This window comes from Heptranchias perlo, chromosome 23 (genome assembly GCF_035084215.1).
Source record: "Heptranchias perlo isolate sHepPer1 chromosome 23, sHepPer1.hap1, whole genome shotgun sequence".
In the NCBI taxonomy this organism is placed as follows: Eukaryota; Metazoa; Chordata; class Chondrichthyes; order Hexanchiformes; family Hexanchidae; genus Heptranchias; species Heptranchias perlo.
Genome location: NC_090347.1, coordinates 5,823,834 through 5,849,221, shown reverse-complemented (window position 1 = coordinate 5,849,221; position 25,388 = coordinate 5,823,834). Strand labels below are relative to the sequence as shown.

At 41.9% G+C, this 25,388-nt stretch overlaps 1 protein-coding gene and 1 pseudogene across 1 annotated transcript; one reads left to right on the top strand and one right to left on the bottom strand.

Moving 5' to 3' along the window:
* The first annotated feature begins 2,128 nt into the window (after window positions 1-2,128).
* Window positions 2,129-25,158, top strand: LOC137341354 (beta-2-glycoprotein 1-like). Its single transcript, XM_068004475.1, has 8 exons — window positions 2,129-2,324; window positions 7,179-7,352; window positions 10,160-10,256; window positions 12,644-12,720; window positions 14,171-14,362; window positions 20,362-20,541; window positions 22,302-22,499; window positions 24,689-25,158. Exons 1-8 carry the CDS (start codon window positions 2,258-2,260, stop codon window positions 24,751-24,753), a joined length of 1,050 nt encoding a protein of 349 aa, XP_067860576.1. The 5' UTR covers window positions 2,129-2,257; the 3' UTR covers window positions 24,754-25,158.
* Window positions 20,867-21,039, bottom strand: LOC137341456 (U2 spliceosomal RNA; annotated as a pseudogene).
* Window positions 25,159-25,388: the final 230 nt, after the last annotated feature.

The following is a 25,388-nucleotide window of genomic DNA, read 5'->3' as shown; positions in this document are numbered from 1 at the left end:
TGCCTGATTCACAGTGTTCCCAGTGATTACATTTAACCGAAGTCTCACAAAATCTACCTTCATAAATAAAGTGTCTGAACGTCAATTCTATTTTTTTTTAAATTAATGCATCTAAGTTTTTTGTTAACGTTTTTGGTTCTTCTGAACTGTCTTCTTGTTTAACAGCCTGACAGCAGTTACAATCTGCAATCTGTATCTTATCACCTTCTGCCCCTGTAAACCGGGCCCAGCATTAACAATGGCCCCGACTAAAATAGCTTTGCGCTTTACGTAGGATTCCCATTATGTTTTTAGTCTGCTCAAGATAAGCAGAAATATTGTATACCCACCAGAAATCTGACGGGCTTAAACAGTCGACTGCTTTTACTTGTAATTTCAGCGAATTAGACTAATACTGGAGTACGAGACAACTGTGATTAATAACATTCAGTTCATCAGAGTCCCTGATGCCCCTTCTTCAACAGTTCGAACAGTATGGGAAGTCCCCAGCCCGGGCCCTGCCCCAGTGACATTTGCCATGTGGGATGGGTGGAAGTTCCCTTTGTAAGCATGCCAGAAAATTCTGGAAACAGCAGAGGCCCGAAGGAAGCCCCATGGATTTTCGGGGCCATTGCCTGGAGCTGCGTCCCTCAAGTAGGTAGTTTCACACATAATACCTGATCCAAACACTCAAAGAGCTCTTTTATCCGTGAGAATCCACACCCTTTAGAATCCAACAGGGATTTCGGAATCTACAGATAGGCCCTGATATTGTCTGATTAATTTCTTTGAACAAGTAAAGCAGATAATTTTAAAGATATTACCAAACAAAAATACAATGCAATAATACTTCATTGCTTTTGGACAATTCATGGCCACTTCAACAAACTAGTTAACCACAAGAAAACTCAATTTGACGTTATACAATTATGAATTAATTTAATATGTATTATTAACAGAGGGCAAAAAAATGGCCTGTGTTCCTTTACCTGAAGGCTATACTGTGACCTTTGCTGGAATTGGGTGTGTGTGAATGTTGGGTGAAGACAAGATCGGGCTCCACTGTGATGCCCCCCAACCAGCATTTATCATCAATATGTACATAATGAAAATTTGGCTGAAGCACCAGAGGCCTGTGGAACTGCACCCAATATGTAGCCAATGCCTTCAGGAGATGAGGAGAAGAAAAGAGAAAAAAAGAATCAACCCATCATACTTCATTCTCTCAAACAGGAAGAATCTTGTCTCCATTCCCTTTTCCTAGGTTTAGTACTAATGCAAGTCAGGGAGGAATATAGATTGAACAAGGCAGAGCCTCGAGAGATTATGGCAGGGAAGTGAGTGAGTGACACAAGCAGCTGACCAACAGTTTAGAAATGTAACTTAATATTGGGGTTTGAATCTTAGAATCATAGAACCTTACAGCACAGAAGGAGGCCATTCAGCCCATCGTGCCTGTGCCAGCTCTTTGAAAGAGCTATCCAATTAGTCCCACTTCCCTGCTCTTTCCCCTCTTCAAACCTCACTCTTGCAGGCAGGAATTACTATTGGTCCAAACAGTGCGCAAACACTTAGTGTGTACAAGTGTGCAAACACGTTAAGCATTTGCTCACTGTTATCACTGACAGCAATTTCTACCTTTTACTGATTATGGTGCAATCAGATTCCCTAGAACAAATGTCGGCGCTGTTAACAGTCAGACATTGTTATGTATAAAACTAGCCACATCTAAACAGCCTTCTCAAATCACACCAGAATATACTGGAAATACACTGCAGGTCAATCAACAGTTGGAGTAAAAGATCATGTGGTGATGCTCTGAGAAGGGTCATCCCCCCTAAAATATTAACTGATCTATTTTGTCTCAGACGCTGATCAGCCTGTCATGCATTTCCAGCGTTTTGTTTTTATTTCAGATTTCCAGCATTTCCAGTTTTCTATCTCTAACTGGCCGTCTCAATGTTCGGAGAGAGCCAGGACAATCTGTCTGCATCATCAGTCCACTCGAAATGTACAAATCGAGTGCTTGTTTACTCCGGGAATCTACTGATTGAGAAATACCTTGAACAGAAATGTTTCACAATGTTATCTAGAAGAGAGGAAGACTTGTGTTTTCACATTCCCGTGGTCAGTAACCTATTTATCTGTTGGTTAATAAAGTACTTGCAATATACACCCTCTCGGGCCACATCAGGCTTCCAGAGCACAGGGATCAACCTGGCCGCAGCAACATATCATTTTGAATTCTCCGCAATTTATCTTTCGAAAAACTTGGAATATGGTGACCAAATATTCCCTTTTTGCTTTAGTTTATCAATTGTGTTTTTGTGATTATGTTTCGGCAGGTAAGTGAACCTAATATTCAAAGTTTTTATGAATTTTCTCCCCCCACCCTTTTTCTATCAATTTCTTTTTTCCCTCCCCAATCCTTTCCAGAAGGCGTTGAGTCCCTGCCAGGGTATGGTACCCGCAGTGCCAGGCCCACTCTGGTACCTCACCAAATTGACCATTATTCATGTCTGAGCCTGGACAGTGAGTATCAGACAGGCTAACCGCCCATGAGGAGAGTATCTTAGCTGTCCTGCATTCTGTCCTTATCCAATCTCTACACATGCACATTTCCAAGGTGGTGATTGGCGAGTGATCAAGACTGGGATTCTTGCAACCTAGGGGGACTGAGGCCAACTGTAGTTCCCGTTTGTTCGCTCTATCTGAGAACAGCTAATTCAGCTCACATTCAGGATTGAACCTGGAGCCTGCTTGGTGTGCAAGGCTCATACACTGACCGCCTCGACCAGCTAAGCCATCAGGAATTGGAGAGCTGTTTCTATAAATTTTAATTATTTTTTGAGAAATTTTTATTGGATAATAAAGAGTACATGTTAATTTTTCTTTTCTACTTGTTCATTTTTTTTTGTTAAACATCACATAACATTCCCTTGGCCGTAAGAGACTTGCAGGAGGACAGGTTTCTGGCAGCGGCACTCTGTAACCCGACATTAGGAGATGTGTTCTGACAGTCCGAGACATTTTGGAGACTAATCTGTGCCCTCTTCCCGATGGGCTGAGCTGATATTGAGAACTCACTCGGGGGAAGGATTAACCTTAAAAACTATTTAAGGAACTATTTCTTTTGTGGTGGCTGTGCTTGCACACCTGGGCGAGGTAATGATACAGATTGATTATGCATGCACTGCATTGCTCTTTTTTAACCCCAGATAGACCTGTGCACCGTCTAATAGGAATCGGATGCTTCTAACGTGGTTGCTGGCTATTCTGCTATTGTAAATGAGCTTGTGAGAATTTCCTTTGTTTTAACAAGTTCAAATGGCGACTATGCCAGATGTAGGGAATTGCGACTGGAACTGTGATTGCCGATGGACGAGACTGCGACACCAACACACCGCACTGTCTAACTGTCTTCATCTTTTGCTTTACTGATCACAAATGTAAGCCAAAATACACAAGTAGAACTCCTTGAAAGGTCACTATGTACTCGTGACATTTATTGGTAAATGTTAAAAAATGTAAAAGGTCGAACTGAAGCACATTTTCTGCTGTTTGCAAATTTATTTCCACAATGAACGGATTTGAAAGTACAGATGAAGTTCAACGCAGGTCCCGATAGAACATAGATCTGTATAACAGGAAGCTGTTCTGTTGTCCCAGTATGCTGGCCTATTGACTTTTTCAATATTTCACTTAGCTGCCTGAGCTTCAGTGGAATGTAAAGAATTGGGATTGTAAATAATGGAAAAAGATAGAATCAATCATGGAAAAAAATTAGTCCAAAAAAATAAGACAGGGAGGGCATTAGGAGAGAAAGATAGAGAAACTGGGATGGAGAAAAAGAAAATGAAAATTGAGAGACAGAAATAAGAGGGAAGTAAAGAAATAATGAGAGTTGGAGAGAGAAAAGAGAAAGATAAAGGGAAAGAAGAGAAATAAATTACAGGGAAGAGAAACAGAAGAAAATGAGGAAGAACATAACAGAATAAACAGATGGCAAATCTGAATGGAGCAGCGAATAAGGTTTTACCAGTCATCTGGATTTCATGAACATATGACTTCGCATTCAGAGCACAAATTACCTCTTACTGAAACCTGCTTAGTATGTTTTAGTAACATCCCCCGCCTGATTATCTGTATACTCGGGTACTCCAGCTGACTTTATTGGTATGAATGTGAGTTCAGAGGTGGTTCAATCATCCCATGTGAGTTGAGCTATCAACAATGTGTTGCATACAGGATAGTCTGACAGTGCACTGTGTTTGTATTCTAGGACATGGACACACACCTGCAAATCCTCATGCAGTCACTTCCCAATGAGGCAAAGCACTTCCTGGCAGGGAGGTTAAAAATAAAAATCTGAGGGTGAATCAACTTGCAGAGCTCAATGTGTCCAAAGGCAGAGTCGTGAGTGCACGTTGGCTTCCAACCAGTTTGTGGAATGCAATTAGTCAGGGTTGAATAATGCAGAATGAATGTAGGACTCCTACACATAAGAACATAAGAAATAGGAGCAGGAGTAGGCCATCCGGCCCCTCGAGCCTGCTCCGCCATTCAACAAGATCATGGCTGATCTTCTACCTCAACGCCATTTTCCTGCACCATCCCCATATCCCTTGATGCCTTTAATATCTAGAAATCTATCGATCTCTGTTTTGAATGTACTCAATGACGGAGCCTCCACAGCCCTCTGGGGTAGAGAATTCCAAAGATTCACTACCCTCTGAGTGAAGAAATTTCTCCTCATCTCTGTCCTAAATGGCCGACCCCTTATTCTGAGACTGTGACCCCTGGTTCTAGACTCCCCAGCCAGTGGAAACATCCTCCTTGCATCTACCCTGTCGAGCCCTGTAAAAATGTTGTATGTTTCAAAGAGTCATCTCTCATTCTTCTAAACTCTAGCGAATACAGGCCTAGTCTACTCAATCTCTCCTCATACGACAATCCCGCCATCCCTGGAATCAGTCTGGTGAACCTTCATTGCACTCCCTCTATGGCAAGTATATCCTTTCTTAGGTAAGGAGACCAAAATTGTACACAATACTCCAGGTGCAGTCTCACCAAGGCCCCATATAATTGCAGTAAGACATCTTTACTCCTGTACTCAAATCCTCTTGTAATAAAGGCCAACATACTATTTGCCTTCCTAATTACTTGCTGCACCTGCATGTTAGCTTTCAGTGACTCATGTACAAGGGCACCCAGGTCCCTTTGAACATCAACATTTCCCAATCTCTCACCATTTAAAAAATATTCTGCATTTCTGTTTTTCCTACCAAAGTGGATAACTTCACATTTTTCCACATTATATTTCATCCGCCATGTTCTTGCCCACTCACTTAGCCTGTCTATATCCCCTTGAAGCCTCTTTGCATCCTCCTCACAACTCACATTCCCACCTAGTTTTGTGTCATAAGCAAACTTGGAAATATTACATTTGATTCCCTCTCCCAAATCATTGATATAGATTGTGAATAGCTGGGGCCCAAGCACCGATCCCTGCAGTACCCCACTGGTCACAGTCTGCCAACCTGAAACAGACCCGTTTATTCCTACACTCTGTTTTCTGTCTGTTATCCAATTCTCAATCCATGCCAGTATATTACCCCCAATTCCATGTGCTCTAACTTTGTTCACCAATCTCTTGTGTGGGACCTTATCAAAAGCCTTCTGAAAATCCAAATACACCACATCCACTGGTTCCCCCTTATCTAGCCTACTAGTTATATCCTCAAAGAACTCAAATAGGTTTGTCAAACATGATTTCCCTTTCATAAATCTATGTTGACTCTGCCAAATCCTATTATTATTTTCTAAGTGTCTTGTTATCACATCCTTTATAATAGATTCTAGCATTTTCCCTACTACTGATGTCAGGCGAACAGGTCTGTAGTTCCCTGTTTTCTCCCTCCCTCCTTTCTTAAATAGTGGGGTAATATTTGCTACCCTCCAATCTGCAGGAACCGTTCCAGAATCTATAGAATTTTGGAAGATGACAACTAATGCATCCACTATCTCTATAGCCACCTCTTTCAAAAGCCTGGGACGTAGATCATCAGGTCCTTGGGATTTATCGATTTTCAGTCCCATTAATTTCTCTGGTACTATTTTTTTACGAATAATAATTTCCTTCAGTTCCTCATTCTTGCCAGACCCTTGGTTCTCTAATATTTCTGGGGGGGTTTTTGTGTCTTCTTCCCTGAAGACACAAAAAACTAAGAGTTTGAACAGACACTAAGAGTTTTGTTCAATTACCAAGTGTCAGCGTGGCTCAATTGGTTGCACTCTCACTTCTGAGTCAGAAGGTGAGTACACACTCACCCCAGGACCTCAGCGCATAATCTTGGCCGATACTGCAGTGTCGTCCTGAGGGAATACTGCACTGGTGGAAATGTCATCCTATTGATGAGGTACTAAACCAAGGGGGACACTGAGTGAGGTGCCGACAGACTGAATTTTTGCTGACAAAGGGTAAGGAAATAAACTGAGAGAGAGTGGGCTTGAATCTGCACGATCCGGCACACGTGCGTGTGTGTGTGCGTGTGTGTGTGCGTGTGTGTGTGTGTGTGCGTGTGTGCGTGTGTGTGTGCGTGTGTGTGTGTGTGTGTGTGTTTGCTGACTGTGTTGTTTTGAGAAGATTATGTAGATTGTAAAAGGTAGAGAAAATTGAGTGCAAGTGGCCAGTGAGTGAGAAGACAGTTGAGTGAGTACAGGAAGTTTGGCCTGAACTGGAGTTTGTTGCAGTGTTTCTATAAACTAGGTCCAAAGTGGGGGGGGGGGGAATACAGTGCCTTTGGGAATGGGGCGATTGGTTGGGAGAGAGGGCGTTGGAGAGGGCGGGAGACTGACTGTTGAGGTAACTTTTGGGTGAGTGATGGTCTGGCTGAGCTGTTGAAAACTCAAATGCCATTATTTTACCTTCTTTTCAAGATTAAAAATCTATCAGTAGTTATTACCCACCTTTGCAGACTAAATCAGTTGAGTGGAATCCATGTTATTAAACATGGCTGTTGGATGAATGAGCTAGATGGGCAGAATGGCCTTTTCTAATTCCATTTTTTTGTCTTCTCTTGATTGGGAATGGTATGTGATGTTGGGATGGGCAACTTGAAAGGAAGGGAGTCAATATATTGTAAAGAAATAAAAATGTATTACACAGAAAATCACAATGGCTTTTCCTTTATCTTTAGCATGTGGCAGACCACCAAAAGTGAACAATGCAAACGTCATGAATGGGAAAATGGTGTATGAACCTGGTGAAGAGGTGATGTACTCCTGCATGTCTGGGTACACAGGGATTGGGCTCAACAAGCTTATCTGCCCGAAAGGTGGGGTTTGGAGCAAAACCAAATTTACGTGTCAGCGTAAGTGAATTAACAAACTATTTGAAACTCGGCTGAATCATAAACAATTTTGACTTCAACAGTTTTGACTTCATTCTGAGACTACAGCACCTTCTTTCTTGTGTTTGTTAGAGTTTTATATACACACACTGGTCATACACTTGCCGAGGAATCTCAGGACTTTACAGCAATTAACAATTTTTAATCCTTCAAAACTTCATCATCAATGAATGAGCTGGAGCATCAAAAGACTGATGGCCTGTGCAATAACCAGACCAGACACTAAATAAAATCACCACAGAAAATGTATAATTGATCGCATGTAGTGGAATTGACTTTTAATGATCACCATTTATATTGATTGGTCAGATAAATGAATCAAATACTGCTAACCAAAGCCCGTTTATAGTTAACATGCATTTTTTTGATTTGTTATACTGATCAGTATAGTCAGTGGTACCGAAAGAAGGGGGACTCTTTTATTCAAGGAGAAGAAAGAATGCCTGAAGGTTAAGTTCAAATGTAATGGGATTGTCTACCCTTGGTGCTGGTCATTGGCACTTTAAATATCTGAGAAGCATTGAGCAGGAAATCCCCTTAGAACGGAGCAGAGGGAGATACTGCAAAGAGAGTTTGTTCTAACTTGGGGTAAACCATGGTCTTAAAGGTCATTAGACTCATTGTTTAGACTCTTATGCCATTTACTATAAACTTATGTTGTCTATATTGCTACATATTGCATAAGTGAGATGAAATTTAAAAGAGTTACAATGGAAAGCAGTTGTGCCTACGTTGGGTGAATCTTGCTGGATGGGGGAATTCCTGGAGTTTGAGAATCCAGGACAAACACCTTTGTGGGAAGCGTCTCCAGTTGCATTCACTCAAGCTCAAAGTTACTGAGAAAGAAAAGCCAAATACGAAGGCACTTGAAAGACGGGGGGCGGGGGAAGCAAATTATAGTGAAATAAAAAGAGACCTTCCCCAGATTAAATGGAAGGAAAAATTTGCAAGTAGAATTATAGATCAGCAAGAGGAAATATTTAAACTGGAGATGGAAAGGGCAAAAATCAGGTATAAACCAGTAAGAATAAAAAGGGAGGGGTTCTATAGATAAATTATTTTAATGGGGAATTGGATAGTGACTTGATAAAGATCATTAAAGGGTACAGCACCTCCCAAACCCGCGACCTCGACCACCTAGAAGGACAAGAGCAGTAGGCACATGGGAACAACACCACCTGCACGTTCCCCTCCAAGTCACACACCATCCCGACTTGGAAATATATCGCCGTTCCTTCATCGTTGCTGGGTCAAAATCCTGGAACTCCCTTCCTAACAGCACTGTGGGAGAACCGTCACCACACGGACTGCAGCGGTTCAAGAAGGCGGCTCACCACCACCTTCTCAAGGGCAATTAGGGATGGGCAATAAATGCCAGCCTCACCAGCGACGCCCACATCCCATGAACGAATAAAAAAAAAGGAAATGGGTAGTAGAGTAGGGTTAGACTAGGTGGCACACATTGAGAAATGCAGCAGTTCAGACTCGATGGGCCAAATTACCTGTTTCTGTGCTGGAACATTCTATGATTTGAATTTAACTTTTAAGCATTCTTCTTTCTTTGTTTACTTTTAATATTCTTTTGGTGCACTTTAATTGAATGAAGTTGATCTTTTCCATGGGGATGCTTTTTGGATGGTGTAACAACAGTCCAAGCAATGCAACTGCAGCTCATACTGCTCAGCCTGCACCTTTGGATGTTGTCATCATTTGGAGACTCATCCAAATTGATCGTTGAATTCCACTATAATCCACTGTAATTTTCAAGACAGTAATATAATCTCAAGGTCCTGATCAACATTAAGAGCAAAGCTTCAGCAATGCAGATGAAATATATTGTCCCAATCTCACAGGTCAGATTGCAGCCTCTCATTCTCAGCCACCCATTATTCTTTATTTAAACCATCCAAACCTTCAGTTAGATTCCATCCTGTAACTCACTCCCAAACACGTCATTGTCTTTAACTGAAAGCTGCAAATGTATAACGCATTGTATATTGTACATTGTACGAGACCTAATTTCTATCATTAGAAACATTTTTCTTTACGAGTTCCTCAGGTTTATTACAGTAATCTGCACCTGCTAATCATCTTGTTTCTTAACCACTGCATAAAGACACGACAATTCAGGCTGTTAATTTTATACAGTCCAGCAGGACGCCTGAGGCTTGAAAAACAGCATATTTTTGGAGGGTGGGAGAATGATTTTTTTTTGTGCTCATCAGGCAAAGGTGTCAGTGTAGGGGATTTGAACACTTTGGTACCCTGTGTCAGGATCAAATCTGACCTTTCAATTCTCACTCTTTATGGTTTAAAAACATAACCTACTTTGCATGTTCATCTTAAAATAAACACAGCCCCATATGGTTGAACAGCTGTTTTGTCTGTGTCCCTCTTGACAGTCTTACTGAAATCTCCCTGATGTAGACAGTTCTGAGCATTTAACACGAGCCAGATGCGGAGTCTCAGCTCCTCTTCTTCGCTCCATCAATATACCTTAACCCAAGCTTTAGAAAAGCCATCCTTGTGGTCTTTGAGTGAGGCAGTAAATTCGGTGCCAATATACACAATGTGTATTAGCACTGATGGTTCTAACAAATCCTTAGCATCCTGATGGGTTATTGTCAGGGCAGCTTGATTGAATTACAGACTCACAACTCACATCTAGGGATCAATTATCCTGTATGTGTTGATCAATTACATAGGTCAGTATTATGCAAAAACAAGATTGTAAAATAATTCTGATTTATGTCTTTTTCCCCTAAAAGGAAGATCTTGCCCTGTGCCAAAACTGCTGGGAAATGGAGAAATGCATGCAACAGAGTTCAAGTTTGAGAGCCTGGTTTACTATAATTGCAATGAAGGGTAGGTACTGTGCAGAGAATGTGCAACAGCAACCAAATAATAATAATAATGCACTCAGTTGAAAGAATGGTGACTTTGGGAAGGTTTTCTCTTCTACTGCATCATTTCCTCTCTCCAAGTTAACCTCTTAGAGCCATGCCATCCACATTGGACAAAAGGGTTGACAGGAAGAGACCCAAAATTGGGCCTTGGACTTGAATCTCCAAGCTGGGAATCCATTTTACAAATATTATAGTCTCTCAGCTTCTCTGAAAAGTTGTATTAAAACACTAACGTGATTATACTTAAACTAAACCCCTTCTTTAATTATGTGTTTATTAAATTGTAACAGTTCATTTATTCATCTCTTATTAAGACTGATCAAAAGGTCCAACTGCTCTTTCTAGGCCTGAAATTTATTGACAAAATGATTTTGCTTCCCTTACTTTTAATACTCACTGTTCCATCAGATGATGCCATGAGTTATTTGGCAAGTGAATTATGAGGCAGAAAAATATTGAATCATTGAGATGATATCAGTCATTGAGACACACAAATAAATGTACAGATATCTCTTTTAATACTATTTAGGACAATTTAGTAGACAGTTGAAATAAAAGATCAGAAGGGTAATGTTCAAGCTTTTAAAGTCCTGATTTTTAAAAATTTCATTCATGGGATGAATGGATTAAATGGCGTCACAGGCAAGGCCAGCATTTATTGCCCATCCCTAATTGCCCTTGAGAAGGTGGCGGTGAGCCGCCTCCTTGAACCGCTGCAGTCCTTGTATATAAGCGTCAGATATTCCCCAATTATTTGTTTTCAACCATACAGTCTGTGTACTGAAAACAGATAATTGGCAAATATATGCTGCTTGCATTTCATCAAATGTCTCAATGCAGCCCACACATAGAATTATAGAATAATACAGCACAAAAGGAGGCTATTTGGCCCATCGTGTCTGTGCTGTTTCTCTGAGAGAGCTACCAATTAGACCCACTGCCCTGCTCTTCCCCCAGAGCCCTGCAAATTTTTCCCTTTCAAGTATTTATCCAATTCCCTTTTGGGAGTTACTGCTTTCACCATCCTTTCAGGCAGTGCTTTCCAGATCATAACAACTCGCTACGTAAAAAAATTCTCTTCTTCTCCCCCTTGGCTTTTTTGCGAATTATCTTAAATGTGTGTCCTCTGATTACCGACCCTCCTGCCAGTGGAAACATTTTCTCCCGATCTACTCTATCAAAACCCCTCATAATTTTGAACAACTCTATCAAATCTCTCCTAAATCTTCTTTGCTCCAAGGAGAACAGTCCCAGCATCTCTAGAAGTAAAATCAGTTTTGTATAATATACAGAGAAGAAAACATAGAAGTGTCTTTCAAGGAGTTCATAATGATGAGCAAATTCCAATCTGTATTAGTTCATCAGTCTCTATTTTATTCAACTTTAATTTTTTTGTTGGATAGAGACAAGTGTTACACTGATGAGTAGCACCTTGTGATTTAAGTGGTAGTAATATTGAGATTTATTTCACTGAATGTTACAGGGAATATCATTCCCTCTCATTTGTTTAAACATTGCTTTCTGTTGCTTTTGCTTGATTCAACTGCAAAATAAATGGCTGTGCCACAAAGATATAGAAATTGCTTATCTTTATCCCAGTGTATCGAAGGCTTGCCGTAGGTGTTAAATTTATTGGCAAAATAATTTTGTCAAACCTGAGCTTCAAATAAAATTCGACACTGGAAGGGGAACTTTAGTACAAAGTCAATACAATGAATGATGTGTACTTACCCCTAAATCAGTGCTTTGCAGAAGAACCAAGTACACGTCATTGTCGTGTTTCCACTGAACTAAAAATGATGCGTGTGGAGCTCCAGTGGGGAGCTCTGCAAATGTGAATAGTAACAAAAAAAATACACCAGCACAGGACTGATGGTGGGTAAATACCCTACTTTAAAGTTCTTTTTTCTCCTAAGGAGTTAAAGTTAAAGTTGTCTTGTACACCTTATTTTCCCCCAGATCATGTACAAATTGTGATTCAGAGGGCGGGTGGCTCCTGGGTTTCTCCTGCCCGACTCGCTAGGAAGAGTGCAAGGGCAGCCTAGTAATGACTCAATTTTCCATCCTCCTTCCCCCCCCCACCACCCTTGTGGGAGTGGCTGGCCCCCACTACACATTTCCACACAATGACATGAGATTGGGAACTCAGCAGATTGGGGGTGCAAATCCATGCACCCCCCCAACCCTCTTCATTGTGCTGTACTTCTGAAGTTTTCCATTATTGGGAATGTCTGGGTTTTCTAAGCTGAAACCTTAGTGGCAGAAGCTTTGAGGTGAATTACAGAATACATATTGTTCCCTCTGTTTTGTTTAACACTGTTGGTAACCCTAACTTTACTTGTTCAGATTCATTCTTAAGGGCTTAAACAGAAGCACCTGTCTATCTGATGGGACGTGGAGTGATCAGTATCAGTCCTGTGAACGTAAGCATTCTGTCTACATGTTAAATAGCAAATTTTACCATCCTCCTAAAGGTACCTAATGGTGTAGAAAAAGTACATCTGGAACACTATTGATGGGTGGTGGAGAGTAATAATTTAAGGAACAGTTGGATGCTGTGACTGACGGGTCTTTCTCAATGGATGAACTGCGATGGACCAATCACCTTCATCTATCTAGTGATCAGGAGCCCTTTTAAAGCACATTTAGCAATTGTTTGCAAACAATACGTCAAACATTTTTTCACAAAGATGGCACCCGTTTAACAAGCAACTACAGGGATTTTTTATAACATTAATATGTTTTTAGTTAGTTCTTTAAAAAAAAATTTCTGATAAAATAGTGACTGCTGAAGATATCATCGGGAGAACAGTCTGGGAAGAATCGACAAGACTAACAATGGGAGAGAGCTGAGCTAACATCCGCAGAAGTACATCATCTCCTCTGATGGCTTAGTGGGTAAATGCACCACATAGACCAGAAGGTCCTGGGTTTGTGCTGAGTTAGTTGGTGTCAGCCAGTTGGGGTGCAGCAATTGGGGTCAGCAACCCTGAGTTAAGGAAGGCAAAAATATCAGGAGCTCCTCCTCCCAGTGACGCCTGCTGGATGATACATGTTAGTGGACAGAAGTGAGGACAGGGTCAAACAGCCTACCAACACTCACAATCTAGATTCACATGAAGAACATCTACTTGGGTATGTTACCATAAAGCATAAAACTACTTGTACCCATCGAACCGTATTTTAACAAGAATGATGGTCTTTAGGAGAGGAGCGCAGAAATTTTTTGGGGAAAAAAGATACAGCATGTTAATTCAGGGGAGACTTCCCCACAATGAGGGAGGCAAAATTCAGAGTCAAGTTGGTGCCCTTGTGCACTACTTAACACCTAACACAGGGACATCATTAGCAGGATATTGGGAGCAGCTCAAATGTCCAATCTCTGGGGATTCTGACGCAGGCCATAAAGGAAAAGGGAATCATTTAGGGAAGTAGGAAGAATATTTAGACTGTCCCTATCTCATTGACAGAGAGTTCTTTGTTTCAGCTGTACCATCAAGAGGAGGTGCCAAAAGAAGACTTCCCTCCAGGGAAGAAGGGGCTAAGTGGACTGCAAATCATTTTTGGTCACTATTGCACATCTCCCAGAGTCTGGCCACAGAGAGGCAATGGCAGGAATTTAGGAGCATGCATGTCCCCTCAACTGGGGAATGTTTTCTACTCTAGGGAGACATGGGGGAGGGAGCATGAAATAACGTAGAAAGAAAATGGACAAAAAACAGATGATATGAAACCATAAATTCATACCATAACCTAGATAGGTAAGATCTGAACTGTGGTCTATGCTATCTTTGACCCAGTATTGGCAGCAGTGTACACAGACTTGTATTACCAATGCAGTTGATGCTTGCCTTTGTTTTGTATCTTCTGCAGCTGTGCAATGTCCACCCCCCACTCCACTGAAAAATGGAAAAGTCCGTTTTCATCCCACAGGCCGGCCCAATAACATTTCTGTCTTTGGGGACATGATTTTCTATGAGTGCAACGAAGGCTTGGCTTTGTTTGGAAATGAAACTGGCTACTGCCTAGCCAGTGGAAAATGGACGAATTCTCCTCAATGTAAAGGCAAGTAATCCTGATAGCTAAATAAAATGACAGGAGTCTGTCTTCCACTATGTTCATACAGAAAAAGAAAGCCTATGATAGACATCGGGAACTCAATACTATGGAAAGCTTAGAGGAGTATACAAAGTGCAGGGGTGAAGTTAAAAAGGAAATTAGGAAAGCAAAGAGAGACCATGAAAAAAAATATTAGTGGGTAAAATCAAAGAAAACCCAAAGATGTTTTATAAATACATTAAGAGCAAGAGGATAACTAAGAAAAGAGTAAGGACCTATTAGAGACCAAAAAGGTAAATTTTGTGTGGAGGTGGAAGATGTGGGTATGGTTCTTAATGAATACTCTGCATCTGTCTTCACAAAGGAGAGGGATGTCACAGGGATTGAAGTTAAGGAGGAGGAGTGTGAAATATTTGATGGAATAAACATAGTGAGAGAGGAAGTATTAAGAGGATTAGCATCTTTGAAAGTGGATAAATCTTCAGGGCCAGATGAAATGTATCCCAGGCTGTTAAAAGAAGCCAGGGAGGAAATAGCGAAGGTTTTAACAATCATTTTCCAAACTCCACTGGATACAGGTGTAGTGCCGGAGGATTGGAGGACTGCTAACGTTATACCGTTGTTTAAAAAGGGAGCGAAGGATAGACCGAGTAATTACAGGCCAGTCAGCCTAACCTCGGTGGTGGGCAAATTATTGGAATCAATTCTGAGGGACAGGATAAACTGTCACTAATTAATCGGGCACGGACTAATCAAGGACAGTCAGCACGGATTTGTTAAAGGGAGGTCATGTCTGACTAACTTGAATTTCTTGAGGAGGTGATAGAGAGGATCGATGAGGGTCGCACAATTGATGTAGTCTACATGGATTTTAGCAAGGCTTTTGACAAGGTCCCACATGGCAGATTGGTCAAAAAAGTAAAGGCCCATGGGATCCGAGGGAATGTGGCAAATTGGATCCAAAATTGGCTCAGTGGCAGGAAGCAAAGGGTAATGGTCGACGGGTGTTTTTGTGACTGGAAGGCTGTTTCCAGTGGGGTGCCGCAGGGCTCGGTACTAGGTCCTTTGCTTTTTGTGGTATACATTAACGATTTAGACTTAAACGTAGGGGGCATGATTAAGAAATTTGCGGATGACGCAAAGATAGGCTGTGTGGTTGATAGTGAGGAGGAAAGCTGTAGACTGCAGGAAGATATCAATGGACTGGTCAGATGGGCAGAAAAGTGGCAAATGGAGTTCAATCCGGAGAAGTATGAGGTAATGCATTTGGGGAGAGCAAACAAGGCAAGGGAATACACAATAAATGGGAGGATACTGAAAAGTGAAGAGGAAGTGAGGGACCTTGGAGTGCATGTCCACAGATCCCTGAAGGTAGCAGGATAGGTAGATAAGGTGGTTAAGAAGGCATATGGAATGCTTTCCTTTATTAGCCGAGGCATACAATATAAAAGCAGGGATGTAATGCTGGAACTGTATAAAACACGAGTTAGGCCACGGCTTGAGTACTACACACAGTTCTGGTCACCACATTACAGGAAGGATGTAATTACACTCGAGAGGGTGCAGAGGAGATTTACGAGGATGTTGACAGGACAGGAGAATTTTAGCTATGATGACAGATTGGATAGGCTGGGGTTGTTTTCCTTGGAACAGAGGAGGCCGAGGGGTGATTTGATTGAGGTGTTCAAAATGATGAGGGGCCTAGATAGAGTGAAAAGGAAGGACCTATTTCCCTTAGCGGAGGGGGACAATAACCAAGGGGCATAGATTTAAAGTGATTGGTAGAAGGATTAGAGCGGAAATTAGGAAAAAAAATTTTCACCCAGAGGGTGATGGAGGTCGGGAACTCATTGCCTGAGAGGGTGGTAGAGGCAGAAACCCTCAGCTCATTTAAAAAAATACCTGGATGTGCACCTGAAGAGCCATGACCTGCAGGGCTACGGAGCAAATGCGGGAAAGTGGGATTAGGCTGGGTGGCTCATTTCTCAGCTGGTGCAGACACGATGGGCCGAATGGCCTCCTTCTGTGCCGTAAATTTTCTATGATTCTTTGTTGCTCTAAAACTTGTATGTGACTGCTGTATATAGGTCTGTGCATATGACTGGAAGTATATCTGATGAGATTGTTACATTTCTGGTGTATATTCTCAACACAGCCTTGAGAGGAGGGTACATCGACGACCTAGTTATGCATTGTTGTACAATAATTTAACACGCCCCAGGTCTAAGGCTGCACAGGCAATCCCGACCCCACCAGAGGTATTTTTCAGTTGTGTGTCATTTTTCCTGTACAGTTGAGGACCAATATTGGTGTATGCTTTTATTGGCAGTAACCTTCCCCTAAGTGGGTGTTTTATGGGGTCTGTGAGAGGGGTCCTTTTGTAAAGGTGTGTAAGGAGGGAGTCCAGAATGAATAATATTTTCCCAGTTTGAAGAACAGTGCACTTACTATGCTCTGACTGTCAGATGTCCTACAGATGTCTAATCTACAAATGTGTAGTGGGAAATTTTCTCCAAAATTGGGGGATGCAGATCTCATGCTCCAGGAAAAGGCCTAGCAGACAGGAGATGGTAGTATAAGGTGACATATGCACTTTAGCAGTATTTCAAATCGAAACACAATGAGCACGTCTCTTGGTTAGTAATGGAAAAGATCTCCTGGGAAAGCCCACCCTGAGTCTTGGGGAACAGGAGAAACAGACTTCTTTAATCATAGAATCATAGAAAGGTTACAGCACGGAAGGAGGCCATTCGGCCCATCGAGTCCGCGCAGCTCTATGCAAGAGCAATCCAGCTAGTCCCATTCCCCCACCCTTTCCCCGTAGCCCTGCAAATGTTTTCGTTTCAGTGTTCAAACTTTTCCACGTGGAGTTTCCTGCAAATATTGAGGTCCAGAGGACTTTATGGACCTCCTGGGATCCACTCTAAGACCATGATCCAGCACCTTGACATCAGTTGGGCGGTACATGGTTTGCACTCACCAAATTTAAACTTTGCTGAACCTGGCTTTAGTTCCGGGTTTTGCTCATTAGCAATATTATGGGCAAGCCAGGTACGATCTGTGCTTCCTAGTTGTTGCTCACCATTTGGGGGCGAGAATTCCTGTGCTACTGATATTTTGTAAGCAAGAGAAGAAAATGTGTAATGAGGAGTTATGGAAGAGGCACCATGATCCAAGGAGGAGGCCATAGAAATCTTGCATTGAATTACATGGAATCTACAGTATAGAAATGGATCATTCAGCCCAACTGGTCTATGCCAGTGTTTATACTTCACATGAGCTTCCTCCACTCTACCTCTTCCCACCCTGCCCTCGAATCCCATTATTCCCTTCTCCCTCATGTATGCATCAGGCCTCCCCTTAAAGGCATCAATGCTATCTGCTTCAACAACTCCATGTGACAGCAAGTTCCGCATTCTCACTACTGTGTATAAAGGAATTCCTCCTAAATTCTTTATTTGATCTGTTAGTGGCTATCTTGTATTTATGTCCTCTTGTTCTAGACTCACCCACAAGTGGAAATAGTATCTCCACCTTCACCCTCACCCCTTCATAATTTTAAAGACCTCAATCAGGTCCCCTCAGTCTTTTCTTTTCCAGAGAAGAAAACCCTGCCCTTTTTCCCCTCAGTGACTGTCAGGCCAGTCAAAGACGAGGTCAGGAGGTTCCTCATCACTTGACTGCCATGAGGACAATACAGAGGACTTGGGTTCAAAAAGTTTAATGACCTCACTAGGAATGGCAAGGTAGGGGACTACGCTGCGATCGTTATGTAGTGCAGCAACATAGCTGCCTGAGTGCCACATCCTGCAGCAGGACCATGTCGGGCTTGTGCTCAGAGATTGAGTACAACCTCAATCCCCCAGGAGCGTCTCATGTACAGCTGCCAGCTACATCACATGCTCCAGCCAAGGGGGTAGCAATGAGAAGAAGCACATAAATAGGTGATATAGCACACACACATGGGATAAATTGTTAAAAAGGGGAAACACCATGTCAGAAAACTTAGAATCAGAGACATATCACATCTCGATTAATTAAAATATGGTGCTACTTGAATTGTTAAGTGTGCAGAGAGTTTCATTTGTACAGCTGGCAGTTAAATGGGTCGCTGTACAAATGTAATTGATGGTGATTTGTTTCCAGGGCAGGAATGGAGGGAAGACTGTTCATGCCAAGGGTGGACAGGGTAATTATTAGAAAGTATTCTCTGAGAAACTACTGAATAGCTCTTATAGTTGGCAAAAGCGTTTGTGTAGCTGAATTGTGGAATCATAAAATCATACAGCACAAAAGAAGGCCATTCAACCCATTGTGCCTGTGCCGGCTCTTTGAAAGAGCTATCCAATTGTTCCCATTCCTTTGCTCTTTACCCATAGCCCTGCAAATTTCTCCTTTTCAAGTACATATCCAATTCCCTTTTGAAAGTTACTGTTGTTTCTGCTTCCACCACCCTTTCAGGCAGTGTATTCCAGATCGAAACAACTTGTTAATTAAATTTAATTAATCAATCTGAATTCTCAGACTCCTCAGAAATGTCTCCTTAATGCCCTCCTGTGTTGGCTGGTTCCTGTTGATTCCTTGTTGAAGAGAAAATTTATAGAGTATGCAGCAAATTATAATGAGTTGTGCTACTTTGGCCAGGCAGTACTGCAAAACATCTCCTGATTTGTCAAGGCATTGTAATCTTCATTTTACCATGCCAATGGGCCTGGTGGAAGCATGCACTTTATTGTACCTATTCTCAGTAGCTGTATGAGCTGCCATAGATGCATCATTAATCACGGTTAGAGAGGGTGACTTTGGTTTCCAAGATGCCAACCATGGATCTTTTTTTGCAGGTCACTTAAGAGGGGAATGGTGCATTGCCTTAAGATGAAAGGATATACCCACTGCCAGGATTCTGTCCAGATAGCCGCAGACTACTTGTACATTGATAGAATGATACCCTTTTTAGTTCATGTATGTCCCACTTTTATATGTAGGAGACTGTAGAGCTACACGTGAGTAATAAATAGTCCCCTTGAACTTTAGGGAATCCATCCATTTGGAAAAAGCCACGGGTGCTCTCATGCCAATTGTCCATAGGGAAAGTTATCACGTTGCTTGCTTTTGCAAACAATGCCTTAGTCATCTGCTTAATGCATCCGTAGGCTGCAGACAGACTCGTGTTGCAGATGTCCCTTGTGGCAGCATGGAAAGGGCTGGTGACCTTGATAGCCACTGACAGTGCCATGTCTGCCCTGGAGTTTAGTTGGAGATCACCTTGAGGTATGCAACACAACTCTGTCCTTGCCTCCCCTGGTCAATTTTTAAGTCTTTGCATATATTGTCGCCAAGACAAGTCCAGATAAGTCCTCCATTGCTGATGGACACAGTTGAAATGTAGGAACCTGCTTCCTGCAATGTTGTTTGGCTTTCTCTGCATCTATGCATTCCTCCACATTCCTGTCTTCTTCCTCACAACTGATGTGTGAGGGGGGACGGTAGGAATAATGAGGACAAACCCCAAAACCATGCTACAACCCGTTGATCCACACCGATAAGAAAAAAAGAATGGTCCAAAAAACTCACAACAGTTGTAGAATCTCAATTTCCATTGCAGCACTAAGTTGCTGGCTGCCTCCTTAACAAACTTTTTATGTAGAAGGACAGCCTAGCAACTGTCAATACCCAGTTTATAACGGAGAGATTAGGAAGTGGCACAATGACATGAAAGGTATAATGACGTCACCTTCTGCTGCATTATGCTATTATGAAGTTCCCATCTGTTTTGTGCCCCCAGGCATGGCATCATGAGTCTCTGCCTCTTTGCAGTCAGTGATGCAGCTTGAACTGGCGCACATGGGTGTGACTGACGCACAAATTGCTGCACATACTCTAGTTCTCTGTATCACTACAAAAAAGGAAATGCACTAGCTGCTTTTGTACAGAGACAAACATTGTTAACATGATAAAGTAAAACAAAATCAAAGCCCATCTTACAAGCTTTTTTTGTATTATAGAAGTGAAATGTTCACCACCACCAAAAATGGTAAATGGATTTATGGTGTTTGCAATCAAAAGGCACTATTCCTTCAAGGAGTCTATTGAGTACGGCTGTATTGAAAATTACATCTTGGATGGTCCAAGGGGAATCAGGTGCGAGAAGACAGGAAACTGGACTGAAAAGCCCATGTGTCGAGGTGAGACAAATGGAATTGGAATTATGAGGGAACAGACAGCTAGGATCAAGTTACCTGTGGATAACACACAGTTCACCACACCTCAAAGGGTTGAGATGACATAAGAGTATTGTTGGGTATAGCAAAAAAAAATGCATTTAAACCAGTCTACTTTATGTTGTGCTAATACACTTCTTGTACGATGCACCTGATTCATTACTTCAAATTGCTTCCAGCACTGATAACACTAATTTTTTTCAAGTGCAATAGATCAGCTTTATTCTTAGTGATAATACATACGTACATGCTGTAAAAATCTATTCTTCATTTTGAATATCTCCCGACAGGGAAGTGCACCATTCCCAGAGACACTGCAAATCTGTCGATGCGTGGAGTGGATGGAGCAAGCCCCTAGTCCATCTCCCTGTTCCAAAAATCAATTTAATATATGGTCCCCAGACAGGGGACGAATCAGAAAGTAAACTGATAAGAACAGATCTTTTTTTGTTTCAAAAATATACTTTATTCATGAAATTTGTAACAGTACATACAGTACAATTCAAATCATAGTTCAAACAATACAATATAGATCATACAATTTTCAAGGTACATACAGTCCAGTTCAAATATCATGATTCAAACAATACAATTACAGATCATACATAATAAATAAAGTTCATAACACTCTAGGGTGCCTCATCGTATTACAATCATTACAGATTACAGATACATTACATTACATTCATTAGTCATTACTCAATGCACCTGAGGGGGTTTAACTCAGATTCTAGCCTCTTGGTATACAATGGTGGGATGGCCCTAAACTGTGGCCTTTCCCTATTGAGCCTTTGCGGCCGCCGCACCAAGCTTCAGTGCGTCCCTCAGCACGAAGTCTTGGACCTTGGAATGTGCCAGTTTGGAACACTCGGTCGTGGACAGCTCCTTGCACTGGAAGATCAGCAAGTTTTGGGCAGACCAAAGGGCGTCTTTCACCAAGTTGATGGGCTTCCAGCAGCAGTTGATGTTTGTCTCGGTGTGCATCCCTGGGAACAGTCCGTAGAGCACAGAATCCTGTGTAACGGAGCTGCTCAGGATGAACCTGGGCAAATACCATTGCTTCTCTCTCCAGACCTTCTTTGCAAAGGCACATTCCAGAAGGAGATGGGTGATGGTCTTGTCTCCACTGCAGCCTCCTTGAGGATCGCGTATGGTGGCACTGAGACCCCGGGTGTGCGTGAAAGATTTGACAGGAAGGGCCCTTCTCACCACCAGCCAAGCTACGTCTTGGTGCTTGTTTGAAAGTTTTGGCGATGAGGCATTCTGCCAAATGACTTTGACAGTCTGCTCGGGGAACCATCCGACAGGAACCACCCCGACTCCAGTGATAAACCGGTAACCACCAGTCCTTCACCCTAGCATCCGCAGTACAAAATGCTGTCTCAGGATTCTGTTCTTGTGGTTTATGCTATTTAGTGATATATACCCTTATAACATTCTCCATGGAATCCATTACTGTATATTCCAAATGCATCATGGATACAAACAGCCTGGCTCATACACCTCATCTCAACCTGCAAAATGATAAAAGGGTGAAATTTGGGTTGGCGCTTGATTTTCTGCTGATTTTATCGACTTGAGAGTCTTGTGCCACTGTTGCTTTTCTCAGTGGCGCTGTGTAATGTTGTGATATCTTGATTAAATGTGATAGCTAAGAAGTGTGATCTGATCAGTAATATATCTGGAAACAAAATTTATCAGTAAGATGTAATTTTTTTTTCCAGCTCCATGCATTCTACCCGTAAACAGAGGTCGTATATTCTATAATGGAAATAAGATCTGGATATCAGATCTCCCAAAGAAGAGAATACTGCATGCAGAAAGAGTAGCCTTTTACTGCAAAAACAAGAAGCGGAAATGTGGATACCCAGTTCTGACTCAGTGCATAGACAGTAACGTTGAAATTCCTTCGTGCTTTGAAGGTGAGAATGATTCTAGGTATGAAGATGTGTCAAAAGTCTCTTACGTTAGTTATATTATTACAGTTCAATAATATTTCAATGTTTGAAATGTCTACAAGGAAATTTCAGAGCTGGTATAAGCCAATGTCTGTGGAGCATCACAGATGTATTGTGTCTCTCTATTACTATATTATATTATGTACACCCCACTTTGATGGTTAACACCTAATTTCTCCCCACTGGTTTCTCCACGGCAAATGGCAACTAAACACAAGGGAGTGACCTTCTCCCACAGGGGGAGTGATTGCTCCACAAAAGGTGCAAGAGTTTGACTCGTCCTCTGAATTTCTCTTCCTCCCTGTGACAAGGTGCCTGGTCTATGCTTGGAATTTCCATTCAGTAATGTCACTGAGTTTGGGAATTCAGTAAAATGAGTAAAGCACACATCCCACCATTTTGTAGCACCACACACCAGTGTTCCTTAAATTTTCTTTTAATTCAGTGATGAAGCTGAGAACAATGTCATGACTGGATCTACTTTTATGGCTTGACTATTCTCAATGCTCTCCTGGCCGGCCTCCCATCTTCTGCCCTCCATGAACTTCAACTCATCCAAAACTCTGCTGTCCATATCCTAACTTGCACCAAGTCACATTCACCCATCACCCCTGTGCTCGCTGACCTACATTGGCTCCCAGTCCAGCAACACCTCGAATTTAAAATTTTCATCCTTGTTTTCAGATCCCTCAATGGCCTTGCCCCCCCACTATCTCTGTAACCTCCTCCAGCCCTCTTGTGTGTCCCTGATTTCCTTCACCCCATCATTCGTGGCTGTCCCTTCAGCTGTCAAGCCCTAATCTCTGGAATTCACTCCCTAAGCCTCTCCACTTCTCAACCTCTCTCCTCCTATAAGTCGTTCCTTAAAACCAACCTCTTCACCTGTCCTAATATCTCCTTTGTGGCTCGTGCCAAATTTTGTCTGATAATGTTTCCGTGAAGTGCCTTGGGATGTTTTACTACATTAAAGGTGCTATATAAATGCAAATTATTGTTGTTCTCACCCTCTCCCCATTACCCCAGAAGTCTTCTGCCCCTATGTTGAAAATCAGTAACTTGCTTTTCCAGCTCACTCCTTAGTGCAAAAAGACACACCAATGTGCTTTGTGGTGGAAAACAGTGGAAGTCAGAGCGTTTGTTTTACAAATGACATAAATTGACAGGCAGTGCGCTCAGACACAATGGGCCTGAAATTCCAACGGACCTGCTCCACCAACACAAGTGCAGGGGAGTGGAACACACGGCAGCCCAAAGTGAAGGTTGCTGATCCTGTCCGAAATGGTGGGGAAAGGGTCATTAGGATGATCAGGGTGTGTCCACTGTGCCTGTAAAGACGCATCAGATGGCATGCCTTGATCTGCTTGCTGGAAGGCAGAGCCGCATCTCGGTACTTGACAAGGAGGACCCCGAGGCTCTTCCTCAGCTGAATACAGAAGAGCTCTAAAAAGTCTTCAGCTCCAATGGGAGCCATTACTGTTTAAATCAAGATAATGGGTTCCTGTCCAGGATTTATTACCTTACTTTTAGCAAGGTCTGGGGCCTTTTCTGAGACCTTAATGGGACTCACTCTAGCTCTCAGGTGTGAAGAGTTTCACTGAGGCCATTTAAGAGCATGAAGGGCAGAATTCATGGTCTGGAATGGGAACTCTCCCCACACGCCCACTTGACGTGGGCATGCCCATGGAAAATGGCAGAATGAAAAACACGGGAGGAAGTCTGGTATCCTGTGGGCTAATCCGTCTCCTTTCCAACCAGGGCCTAATCAAAATTTCAAACCCAAGATTTTGAATATATTACTAGTTGATCCCCTGTGGGGTTGTGCAAAGGGTTTCGTGTCTAAGTGTAACTTCGGGTGAAGCAGGAGGTAACTGAATCAGGACATGCAAACATAAATTCAGTCCCCATTTTAAAGTTACAGGCTGGAGGATGTAATTACAGTGCAACAAGTTTACATAGGCAGTTTCCGTTATAAATATGGACATAAGGATGCATGCTGGCATAAGATTTTTAATATTAAAGATGGATGGGAGGCACATTTGACAGGACAACTGCAGAGTGACAGATGGGAGGATGCCTTGGAGGGATGTCACTGGAGAAATAAAGATGAAATTTCACTAGCACAAACTAAATAACCGTGTGTATTTCTTTTTCAGAACCTTCAAAATTGTCCTACGCTTTATCATATAAATCACTTCCATCAGAAATAGTACAGTGTTAAAGCAGGAGAAACAGAACCATTGCCATCGGTCAAGTATCATTTATAATGAAATATGATTCCAACAATGATCAAAGCTTTGTAAAGTGTTCACAAATCTCAATTAGTAACACATAATTTGTTACATTATACTAGTAAGATTATATTTGCAGCACCTACTTTTTTTGGACAGGCGACTGATGATTTTCTTTTCAGATATCACTTGAGTTGTCAAGTATGGTGCAACACTGATAATAATCGGAGAGTTTGATGCAATGTAACAGACCCTCCACGTTTTTAGCTGCATCTCGTTTATTGTCAAAAATCCAAATGACACCACATTTTTTGCATTCCTAGGTAATGATATTACATCATATATTATACTTTGGTTGAAACATGAAATCATTATAACTAATAAAATCTTTGATAATGTAATTTCATATCTTTGTTTCATTTAAGTTTAATGATGGATTTGCATTGGTTGGATATTCGGATCAATGCACTGTTTTCAGTTACTTATGTTTTACATCCTTATGGGTGCTACTTATTTGTTCAGAGACTGTTTCAATCCAGTAGTGGCAGAGGGCAGAATAAATTGCATTCAGCTTTAGTTTTATACCTCCAATTTTTTTTGCAACACTCTGGTACTTTGATAAGCG

Bases quoted from the DNA above. Each gene is read 5' to 3' on its own strand.
- LOC137341354 (XM_068004475.1), top strand. From the start codon at position 2,258: ATGGTGACCAAATATTCCCTTTTTGCTTTAGTTTATCAATTGTGTTTT. The intron at 2,325-7,178 runs GTAAGTGAACCT...CTTTATCTTTAG, and splicing joins TTGTGATTATGTTTCGGCAG to CATGTGGCAGACCACCAAAA. The intron at 12,721-14,170 runs GTAAGCATTCTG...TATCTTCTGCAG, and splicing joins TCAGTATCAGTCCTGTGAAC to CTGTGCAATGTCCACCCCCC.